Raw genomic sequence first — 12,332 nt, 5'->3', positions numbered from 1 at the left:
ATTAGTCAAACATTTGTTTCTTTCCTTTTTGTTTTGATGTTTGCGGTCGCTTTCTTTGTACGAATCTACAACATTAATTTGACAGCCACGTTCTATTTGTGTCCGCTGGCCTGGATCGCTTTCTGTTTGAACAACAACGTATAATTCAATAGAAAACAGGGAAAGCGATGGGCAAAATGGCTTTCCATCCCAACAGACAGCGTTCTGATTGACCAGATCTTTTAATTTTTTTCGAGACGTTTTGTACTTTTTTCTTATAGGAAATGACATTGACCACTTAGATATTTAATGCAAGTAGCCAACTTCACGTTGGATGTAATCTATTCCCATAAGCTACTACCATTTGTATGTACATTCAGCTACATTATTTGTTTATATTTTTATATTTCCTTTATTTTGTTAAACATTATAATAATACGTTCCATAATAATAATAATAATATCATCGTCGGTTTTTTTACGGGGCGTCAACTAGTGGCTACGGCGACTTTAGCTATTGCAGATTTTTAATTAAATTTGTATATTAAACTTCCAACGCCACCTAGACACTACCACAAACGTAAAAAAAGCTCCATTTTTATAGTAAAAAAGCAATTTGAAACAGAAACAACAGATGGCGTTTAAAAATGAATTAAATTTGCTAAAGAGGTGAAATCCACTTATAGTTAGATAAACACGTACTTTTATATAACATAATATATTTGTCAAATTAGCTCTGGGTCGGTCGTGTGTGTTTGGCAAATTTGGACCATCTCCAAATGGATGTGTTGCTATAATGAAGGCGAACATGAAAAGTAGAGAAAGGCAGATTTCGTACACGGTGTTTTTACATAATATAATAATTCTTTATATAGTAAAAACGCATTAAAAATTCCTAAAAATTATCACAATCAAAAGGAAATTTAAATGACATTTTTGAAAAAAGGTGTAACAAAACATACAAAATGTAACAAAGGAACAAAATTTAAATATGAATTAGAAATCAAAAATGTTTGTTACACTCGAAACATTGTGGCAATATTGATGCAAACGAAGATGTTTTTGTAAAGATGCATATGTTTGCCTTTACTATAATCTTGACTTCTGCAGTATAGGAATTTGCTATAATGCAGAAGTAAATATCTTCTGCATTTTGTCGTTTTTCTTTATCTCGCAAACGTTAATTTTAAATATACTACTCCCTTTTTTTGAAGAAATCAAATGCAGGCATATGTTATTTAAATAAATAACCAAATCAACGTCAGCATTTTTGATCTTCTCCTCTATACAGCCAGTGTAATTTCATTAGTTTGCATCCTCTTGGTCTGCTTTGAGCGAAAGATTCTTCAAGTTATTTTCAATCTCGTCTGCATAGATGAGAATTATAAGTTAACTAGTCCCATTAGCCACACCTTTGTCGGATTCATCAGAACATGTTTCGTTTAGGGAACATTTAGATCACCCTAGTTCGCTTTCTCAAAATCATTTTGCTGCCATAAATTACATAATATGCATTTAATACTATTTTGATGTTTGGAGTTTTTCCGATCCTTTGGAAGACACCAAAAATCATATCACTTCCTAAAAATGTTAAAGGAACTAAATATAGACCTATTTCAATTCTTTCAATTCAATTCGTATTTGTCTAAAGTCTTTGAGAGAATCTTATAGACAATAATCAATGTTTACCTCACAGCAAACTCTTTGCTCCCTCCAAAACAATTTGGCTTACAGAAAAAGCACAGCTGTACCACAGCACTGCTTTTCGTGACTGAAGAAATATGACAAGCGCTAAATAAGGATAATGTAACTTTCTTAGTCTTGCTTGATTTTTCTAGTGCTTTTGACACTGTCAACCATGTCATTCCTTGTAAAAAAAACTTAGGCAGCAATAAGCTTGTAGTATATTCTTATTTTGCTAAAAGGAAACAAGCACTTCAAATTGGTGACTTTTTTTCTAGTCTTTTACCTTCTTCGTCCGATGTTCCTCAAGGGTCAATATTGGGTCCTCTACTATTCTGTATCTATGTCAATGAACTTCCAAATTTGATCAAAAACTGTTTTTGTCATCAGTGTGCCGACGGCTTTCAACTTTACTTCAGTTCTCCTCTTGGACTCATTGAGCATGGCGCCTGTAATGTCAATGAAGACCTTGACAAAATTTCAAACTAGTCTTACTCTTGATTCGACAGAAACTTCCAGATATCTATACCTTTCAGATCTTTTTGGGAGGATAGGACATTCTTGGAAGATGAGTCAATCCATTTTTACAAAGATGGGTCAAAAACAAAGGAAGGGGTTGTTGGAGGTGTGTACTCTGAATGACTGAAATTAAGTCTCTCATTCCGCCTTTCCAATCATTGTAGCGTGTTCCTGGTGGAACTTTTGGCGATAAAACAAGTCTTGCCTTGACTCAAAGAAAACGTGATATCAACATCTGATATCCGTATTTTCTCTGATAGTCAGGCTGATATCAAATCTCTGGATTCTGTCTCTAAAAACTCTATACCAATCCATAACTGTCGATCATCTCTAATGGAGATGGCGCAACAGTTTAATATTCACCTTTGCTGAGTGCCGGGCCATAGAGACATTCCAGATTACCGTAAGGTAGATGAACTCGCCAGGAACGGTACAGTACAGACCATCCTACCACGTTTGGCAAGTACTGGCACACCAATCGCTACTTGTAAACTGCAGCTAATGCAAGACGCTGTGAGGAGGGCAGGCACCAGGTGGAACAACATCACCACGTGTCAAGTCACAAAAAACATCTGGCCAACATTGGATTTAAAACGTTCAAGGTTCTTGCTCTCTCTAAGCAGGTTTCATATAAGCTCGATAATAGGTGTCATAACCGAACAATGTCTAATAGGAAAGCACGCCACGAGACTAGGCGTATTCTCAAATGACTTTTGCAGAAGCTGTATGGAAGAGGAAGAAACGGTTCTTCATCTTCTCTGCACATGCCCTGCTCTTACTCGAAAACGCATGAATTACCTAGGAGAATTCATCTTTAACGATCTAAAGTATATCGGTATAATCAGCCTCTCACGTTTTGTAAGGGACTCAAGCTGGTTCCATTGAGCTTAGGAGGAAGCCTCAAGATTCATGTGGTATCACAATGGGTCATTAAACTGGCCTTAGTGTGTCCGTTTCCATTTTGGAAAGCCACTATAACCTAACCTAACCTTACCTTACTCTTGAGCTCTCTTTCTTTCCCTCTATTTTGTTAAGTAATACCAATGTAATTATAGGCAAATTTAATGGTGCCCTACGTACTTTATGGGTAACCCAATTTTTGCCAGTACTTTGTTAATACCAATCTTAATTTATGGTTGTAAATTATATTGCAACTGTAGCTATTATAGTAAACGTAAACTTAATGTTGTTTTTAATAATATTGTTCGCTATGTTTTCCAGCTACGAAGATAAGACAGTGCAAATGGATACATTTGCTTTCTTATTATTGTCCTTCGACACCTTAACTAAAGTAAGTAAGAAAAGAATATGACTTGATGATAGTAACGGATATTTTATCTTTACTAGCTTTCCAGTCAACTTTCTAATAAAGTTACCAAAATTGGAAGGCAGTTTGTTTGGCAGCTGGCCAATCATATAGTGTGTTATTACACTCAGACGTTTTTGGAAAAATGCAAATAAGTGCGAAGGAGAAAAAAGGTAAAATAGAAATATTTAAAAAGTCTCAACCCGCAGAGTTTTGATTCATTATTGTCTTAGATGGTCTTTGACGTTTATTTTTATTGTAATTCTATTTTCTTGACATTGCTTTGTTATTGTTTCTCAGTAAACAAGACACTGGACAATTTCAAGTGGAGGAAAGACCTTATAACCGAATTAATTAAAATGAAGGAACTATTGAGAGTTTAGCTTGGTAGTTTAAGCTTTGTATTCCAAACTACTCGTTCACCCATTGAAACAAAGTGGCAGCCAACTTGGGTCTCTCAAAATTTTATTTTTTTAATTTCGTTTCCAATGAACGACAAAAGCAGCTTAAAAGCTTCATCATTCATACTTATATAATTTAGAAACGATGGCTTATCGTTCGATTTTAGTTTTTTTGTCAAGAAAGTGAACGATCCGAAGTCAGATCTATTTTCTCTCAAAATTTTAATCCAATTCCCTTTTTTGCCTTGGCTTGGAAATTTTGAAAGGTCTTACACATCTTACAACATTTTGTCATCGGATGAGATGAGATTCGAACAACAAATGAAAGAGAGGTGTTAAAAACACGCAACCGAAAAATATCCGTAAACACGCAGCATACAAAAAGTCTGAGTGTAATAACACACACACCACAAACTTGTCTTGTCTTCAAATCGTCGGATGAACCTAGCCAATGTGAACCGACCTTAAGATTGCAAGGTGACAATACTTAAAATACCATAAACAGTTATCGTATCGTATGAAAACGGAAACAGTAATTATTTCAAACAAATTATTTTATAATATTAATAATTAAATTAAATTAAATTAAAAAGTGTTATAAAAAGTGTGCTTCAAATAAATCAAAGTTTTATAATGTCTATTTAAATAAATATCTACATTTACCTTGCAAGTCAGTTGTACTTGAATTGTGGCCAATAAAGTGAAATATAAACGACACAGAATGGTAAGTAAAAAATTTATTAAAATATTAAACTTAATTTAAAACATAATTGCATGAATAATCATTATCGTAGAATGCATATTTTAAAAATCTTAAATTTTTGTATGTTCGTTTTTGAATGAAACATCTCTCCAATTCAAAATTCACTCCTCCATCGTTCCTTGACCTTGACTTTGCTTCAGATGTACAAAAAACCCATTCCACTTATTATTAAAATTGTACCCAAAAGCGATAGCATTGAAATCGATTCGCCAAACAAAAATATTCCAAAAAGAAACTTGAATGAAAGATAAAAACATATTCTTCAATAAAAATACACTTGCACTTATTTTATAAACATTCTCACCGAACAAATATAATTGCTTGCAGATGAAATCACAGTTGCAGTTAATGTTTGTTCTGTAGAATGTAATGCTCTCAAAAAGTGTCTCCAATTTAGAACATTACAAACAATCATAAGTCCCACACATAAAGCTTGAAGAATTATGATGTACTGTAATTAAAAAAGGCAAATTATTCGTAGAACTACTTGTTTTCTTGTAGTAAGGTCTAGTTTGTCTACAGTGGGTAATCTTTAATCCATGATTACTCCAGCTCTTGTATGTATGTATTTTCAAAGGCGCTTGTAAATCATATTTCTTATAAAGGATGCCATATTTTGAAGCGTGTCATCCACTTTTGACCAGAATCTCTGAACGTTTCACCTCAAATTTAACCGACTTTGAAACAAACTAGTCCTTACTCAAGTTTAATTATTTTTGTATGTAGCTACCGGTTGAATAATATTTTGTAATGCTGGATATGTGTTTAAAAACTCAAATTCACCACCAGATAGTTTGCCAAAGGCACTTCCAGATGCTGCGAAGAAGCCTGCTAGGAATAGGTGCTGCATTCTTAAGAGTTTATCAACGATCACTCAATAATTTCAACAAATAACACATCACCAGGTTGGTTTTAAATTAAAGGAACTGTGTATAGGAAGTTCCTTTGAATCCTTTACGAATTACTAACAAATAACAATACGCGTGCTTTTCATATTTTGCTAAAAACAAAACATTCAGTTTTCTATCAATCAGCTGTTGAGCAATGAATGCCAACAGAAGTAGGGGAAATAAGGGCATCATTGGGCTTATAACAAAAAATCAATACCACGAAAGAATTGTTGGGTTAAACAAGTAGTAAAAAAGAGGCTGGGATGCGACCCACACTGATAACTTCACATCCCGTCTGTCTATTTGTCTTGCTTAAGAATTTGTAGGTTTTCGTGTTGGGTTAAAAAAGTTGTTAGTTGAATTATTCTTATAAATTTTAAAATTGCCAACAATATTTTTCATATAAAGAAATAGTTTAGTTAGTATTTTTTAAATAGGTTTTTAGTCGAAAACAAATTTTTACTAATTTAAGTAGCATTTCTTGAAATTTTACAAATTGGATGAATGAAATTAATTTGAAAAATATCAGAAACCGAACATCAATTTTTAACAAATTTGCTTACTATTTTTTTTATAAAAAACGGACTATTGGATTTTTATAAAAAAAACTACTGAATATCGAATTTTCTGTGAAACAAACAATTTTTAAGACAATATTTTTAAGTTTTGAAAAGCAATTTAAGGCTAAAGTAAATTTTTACCAATTTTGTTTTTTTTTAGGTTTTAAATTTTTGTTAAAAAACTGGCAATTAGATTTTTATCAAAATTTTACTGAATGTAAGTTGACAACAATATTTTTTAAAAGATAAAAGTAGGTTAAACCTAATATATCAAAGTTTTCAATAGATATTTGAGTCGAAAATCAATTTTTACCAAGTTTTATTAATTTTTTTGCTTAATTTTTTATTTTTGGAAAAAAAACTGTCCATTAGATTTTTCTCAAACTTTTATCGAATGTTGAAAACAATATTTTTTATAAGTTAAAATTAATTGGAAGTCATAATCTCAAATTTTTTAAAGATACTTGAGTCGAAAATGAATTTTTACCAACTTTGAGTAATGATTTTTTGTTATGTTTTTTTCTTTGTGGCTTGAGCTCAAGAGTTTCAGTCCGTATTTGGAATATTAAACAGAAGCAGAAAGGTCCTCACAGAAATAATAATAAAAAGTTTTTTTGTTCAGCTTGATGGAAGTTTTGATGGTTTCTTGTATGAGATGTAAGGTAGGATTCCTCTTACCAGTGACTGCACTACTGATGTTGTGTTTGTACTTAGATCCGTCCGTAAAAATGGTATTCCAAACTTTAGTTTTTAGGTCTGTTATTTTTTCCAGGTAGAATTTGCTGAAAATAAGGTTGTTTATGTTGCTTTTTCGATATTGAAAGATGTTAAGTAGTTCGGAACTTAGTTTAATCTTAAAAATTCGAGAAGTTTTTCTGCTATATTTTATACATTCAAAATGGATGTTTATTTGCTTTGCAGTAGAAATTACTTTTGAGATTGTTGAAGGTATTCGTTTTTTTTTTTTTTTAATTTCACTACTAAAGCAATGTTTTTGTTAATTATTGATTTTTTGAAAAAAGGAGATTTTGGAAATCAGCTTCATACAAACTTCTTTCATATGGTCCAGGGTTGGAAGCCCAGCTTATGTCATAATATTGTCGATCTGGGTTGTGTGATTTGTGCCGATACTTCTTCTTGCAGCTGGGTGATTTAAGAAAATTGAAAGTCGTTTTCGAAGACTTGCCGTACATAAAGTTAGTTTTAGTTAGTTAGAAAAACTTTATTTGAAAAATGGTTTTAAAATTAACAATTATCATACTATATTCACAAGTCAAATATGGTTTACCCAGTGGCCGTCTACCAGATTGACAATGCGTTTAAATTTAGTTGTATAATTAACCTAGTTGTTTAATTAAAAGTCTCCTTCGCGGATACGTTGTCTATAGCGCAATGCGGTTGTAATATATTTACATTTATACAATTTTCCAGCCTACTTTTCTATTCAGAACTCCTAATGTTTCGGCCAACTCCATCACAGCTGCTCCAAAATATTTTATACGAAACTCTTTCAAAACAGGACATCTTGCAATGAAGTGGTGTACATCTTCTCTCTCATTAAGATAACAAAAGTCGCATAGGATCGGCAGATCTGGTCGCAATGTAATTTAATTTAAATAGTTCGCCTATAGCTTTAAACATAACATTTATCATACTTATGGGGAACGGTTGAGGAGGTATGTTCGTTCTTGAAGATCTAAATTTAGTTGACTGTAAATAATTCTATGCTGCGAAGATTGAGCTTGCTCTTTAAAACTTCTATACGCGACATAACTTCTCTAATATTGTTTTAAAATTGTCTTTTAGATCTGAAAGGCTTATACTGGGTACAAATTCGACACTTTCACCTAAGCTAATAGCCAACTAATCCCACTTTTTGACTAGATTGACCCTGAATGACAAAATCTTTTTAAGTACTTGGCTCGACAAACTTTCTTTGTCCATTTCTATCACCTTGATAATGTAGTCAAAATGCAGTTTTAAGGTCCTTAAGAACAAGAGGTTCAATTATTTCCAAATGCAGAATACAAATTGGAATGCATATTAGTAGCCGAAAAATGCGCTTTAAGAAATACCTGGACAACCTTTCCACCTCCTCGTATTGGCAATATCCCCAAACTTGCGCGCCCTAAAACATTATAGAAGCTGCTGTCGCATGAAATATTTTTAGTTTTGAACTATGCTCGACACCTTTATTATCGATGCAACGTTTCCACACAGAAGAAACTGCTCTTTTCGATTCCGCTAGCTTGGACTCGAAATGCTTTTTATGTTGAGGTTAGATGTTATTAAAACCCCTTAGTATTTTTACTCTCGAACAATTGCAACATATTCACCTTTGTACATCCACTTTTCATTATTTGCATATCCCGCCCCGAAATATCATAATTTTAGACTTCTGTAAATTAACTGACCGATTCCAATTTTCACAGTGTCTCCAGTCTGTAAGCCATACGCTGCATTCCTTCCACCGCTTTAGATAAAAAAAAATAACAATATTATCCGCAAATATCAGTCCTGGATTCCGAGTACTCCCGAACTGGATTCCTCCTCCGACCTCTTCCAAGATATCATTAATAAGCAAAACAAATAGTAGTGTGCTGAAAACACAGCCTTGTTTAACTCCCATTATTGTTGAAAACTCTTCAGATATATAATCCCCGTCCCATATGTAGGCCACATTATTTTCATACATCGCTCTGATGATGATACTCCAAGCTAATAAGGCTTATAAAAAAGAGCTTTGCGGGCGATTGAATCAAACGCAGCTCGAAAATCCACATAAAAGGCGTAAAGTTTTTGTTTCCCTCTTTTGCAGTCCTCTGCAATGTTTATCAAGCTGAAGACTTGGTGGAATAGCGCTTTTTAAATCCTGCTTGAAATGCATTAAGAAGTTTCTTTTCTTCGGTCCAATGTGTAAGCCCATTCAAAATTAGAGTACTGAAAAGCTTTACGGAAGAATTCAAGAAGGAGATGCCCCTATAATTTTCCGGTACATCATAAGACCCTTTTGTGTGTAAAGGGTACGTTATTATCTTGAAGCTTTCAGGGACGTCTGTGTTCTCATAAATCCTGTTGAACTCCTCTGTCAATACGGACAAGAATTCTATGGAACAGTTCTTAAAAAACTCTACTGCAATGCGGTCTTTACACGGAGCCTTACTCATTTTGGCATTTTCAATTACATTTTTTAGCTCAGTAGGCGAGAATGGTGTATCAAGAAATTCACCTTTGAAATACGTAGCTGCGTATTGTGGAAGCGATGCAACTTGCGTTGAGTAATTTCGTGAAATAAATACGGAGTTCAGACGCTTTCAGTGTTGCAGAAATTAAATTGGTTCTTCCGTTGATAGATTTGGTGGCTTTCCAAAATTCTGCTGATGACTTTGTTATATTTAAAACGTTAATGTTTTGACGCTCCAGACTTTTTCTTTTTTTCAAAACACAGTTGTTTAAATTTTTTATTGGCATCTGCATACATTATTTTGAAAAAAGATGTGTTGAATTTTCTCAGCAGCTGTAAGAAAGCTAACGATTTTTTTCTTGCTTTTAGACACTCATCGTCAAACCATTCCTGCCTACAAATATTATACACCTTAACTTCCACACCTGCAGCGACAACTTTAACTATCATTTGAGTCAGGTCCTTTAGTTACAATTGGTTATGCAACATTAATGATGCAATTTAAATGTTTACGATAAATGTTTACGATAAATCTAACTTTCCATCTCTGCTTGGAAAGCAGCCTCAGTTGTTTTGCGTTAGTTTTATCTTCGGAACCTAAAACTATGCAAGACACATCCAAAGGCATGTGGTCTGAAAAAGTCTGTTCAGCTATCCTAAAATCGCTGACAATTGTATTCCTTTTGCTGAACACAAAGCAATAGTCTGTTACTGAGCACGATGTTCTTCAAATAAATGTATATTCGCCATTTTGATCGTTGAGCATCCTTGCATACAGAGAATCGGCTATTTCCAATATTTTAGCGCCTTTCGCATCATTAATTTTATCCTTAAATCTGCGGTTGAAGATTGTTGACGCAGTTCCACTAATAAACCTTTTTAGCAACTGTTTTAGCCTAGCATTAAAATCTCCAATCAGAAATACATCCATTGAGCCAGAGTTTGTATTTTCGCAAGGTCTGTTATAATCTCGCATCCAGTGTGAACAGTTACATACATAAACAATGATACATTTTACTGAAACGTTCAAACTTTTAATTTTTCTCCTAAACATTTCTGACGGCGTTCAAACACTTTGTTGCCTTAGTGCCTAAAATATTTATAGGAACTCGTCTACCACATAGAAATATTTCCAAATTGTATTTAAAACTCAAGACCGATGGACCTAAATAATTTTTAAATATTTTATTAATATTTAAGTTCATACTAAAATGTCTTAATCTAATTATAACTACAAGCATATAAGAGAAATGTTCGAAAACAAATAAAATTATGTTTTTTAAAGCATAATTTTCCGATCGCTTCACTTTCGTTTCTTGCATTTGTTGCGTCCTTTGCGTCGGCGTCCAGGTGGCTTTGGTGATTTGCCATTTTTCTTATTATTCGATACTTGTCTGCTTAATCTACTGACGGCATTCTGTCCAGTGATCTTCTTCGATGGCAACAAATGCTGACTTACCAATTCGCCAAGGAAACCTTGGTGAGCCAGCATCGAGAGGAACGTACAAATAAATTCGTCGTAGTTGTGAGTGCGACGACAATCGTCAACCTAAGAAGATGGACTGAAAATAAAAGTGGTCTAACCCTAAGAGAGGCTTCAATATTTACCTTGAACATGTATCTCTTGTCGTTCTCATCGTTAAGATGCTGTTCGTTGATGGCTATTTCTGAGTCAAGGTTCTTCAGCAGCGATTGAAGGTCGCGTGCTGTAAATGCATTGGACTCAAGGAGTGATGGGGAAGTACTGCGAGTTTCGCCATTGGCATCCTTTTTGTCATCGTTGGAGGCTTCGTCGTTGGTTTTAAGGAGTTTCTGCAGTGTCCCGGAAACAATTGCCTGATTAGTGCGGAGCATCTTCAGTTTATGGGTGACGGCGATTCTTCTATCCGGAACTACAGCCATCAAGTTAAAGCGAATATCCTGCTCGCCTGTTGAGATGCCCAGTCGTTCGGCCATCACACGACGGAATTTGTCAGTCCAATCTTCGTTTTCGTCCCAGGGTCCATGATCCATGGGGAACGGCTTCAAGCCATCCAATTCGAACAAATGGCCGTTGATGGGCACGAAACTGACAAAATGAAATGCTTCTCCAGTGAATCTGCCAGTGGTCACACCACTGCTCTTATCCAGACGTCTTCTTGCCTGCGGCATAGCATGAGAATTGTGTGCACATGCAAGTTCGGGAGTGTTTCCAATGGCCCAGCCCTTGTTTTCCGGACACATACCTTTCGTGTGGACTTTCAGACGATTCAGTGTCTCTCCCAGCGGCAAATCATTGCAATTAAGCAGAACCGAGAGCAGAGCGTGTGTAGCACAGCTATTGGGAACAACTTGTTGGGCAAAAAATATATTGCTCACAGCTTCCTCATCCTTCACAAAGATCTCTGTGGTTTCTACAATTTTTCTGCGTGCCCTACGTTCCTCTATCCAACGGAATAGGAAAATAAAACCATAAACTGGACCTTCAATGGGCTTCTGCAGATCGTAGACCTCTTCGACTTGAACGTCCTTGACGCCAAAGTCTTCTAATAAGAGTGTAAACAAGCCGGGGTCACTTTCTAACTCCAACCAGCCGTCGGTTAAGCGATTAATGTCGACTGGCATTTTAGACATTCATTCGCTTATATAAATTCAGGTTCTTTTAAAGAATTTGATTAAGTTTTAATTGAAAAAATTGTGTGCGATGCAAATCAAAATATTTTCGACATTCTTTTTTGTTTATGGAGTGAAGTTAGTTTGATTTGGGTTTGTGAAAGTTGTGAGAGTGATGCCAGATATAGTAATGAAGTTATAGGGTACAATATGAACATTATCCCAAATGTCAATTCGATGTTGATAAACATAAACTTTTATGACATGTAGAGGACTTTTTGCAAACAAATTGAACTTTTGAGATATTTTTGGTATCTAGAAAATAGTTTTTTTTTTCACAAGAATCTAACTTTAACTCAAATTTTTTAAATACTTCACTTGTGTCCTTTTTATGAAAAGACTTGCCCCACTGCGAGTATAGTTATGTTTTGTTTAGGTAATTTAATTCATTTTATA

General features: G+C 34.4%; 2 protein-coding genes across 2 annotated transcripts; both read right to left on the bottom strand.

Annotated features, from left to right (window-relative positions):
• Window positions 1-4,609: 4,609 nt before the first annotated feature.
• On the bottom strand, window positions 4,610-5,595 carry LOC129940251 (uncharacterized). The gene is made up of 3 exons (XM_056048530.1): window positions 5,381-5,595; window positions 4,955-5,101; window positions 4,610-4,885 (listed from the first exon to the last, which is right to left on the bottom strand). Exons 1-3 carry the CDS (start codon window positions 5,498-5,500, stop codon window positions 4,787-4,789), a joined length of 366 nt encoding a protein of 121 aa, XP_055904505.1. The 5' UTR covers window positions 5,501-5,595; the 3' UTR covers window positions 4,610-4,786.
• Window positions 5,596-10,442: 4,847 nt separating this feature from the next.
• On the bottom strand, window positions 10,443-12,023 carry LOC129938842 (ubiquitin carboxyl-terminal hydrolase calypso). Its single transcript, XM_056046635.1, has 2 exons — window positions 10,893-12,023; window positions 10,443-10,833 (listed from the first exon to the last, which is right to left on the bottom strand). The coding sequence occupies exons 1-2, from the start codon at window positions 11,895-11,897 to the stop codon at window positions 10,588-10,590; spliced, it is 1,251 nt and encodes a 416-aa protein (XP_055902610.1). The 5' UTR covers window positions 11,898-12,023; the 3' UTR covers window positions 10,443-10,587.
• Window positions 12,024-12,332: the final 309 nt, after the last annotated feature.

Source organism: Eupeodes corollae, chromosome 1, assembly GCF_945859685.1.
Source record: "Eupeodes corollae chromosome 1, idEupCoro1.1, whole genome shotgun sequence".
Taxonomy (NCBI): Eukaryota; Metazoa; Arthropoda; class Insecta; order Diptera; family Syrphidae; genus Eupeodes; species Eupeodes corollae.
Note: the sequence above shows the minus strand (reverse complement) of the source record. Positions and strands in the feature narration are given on the sequence as shown.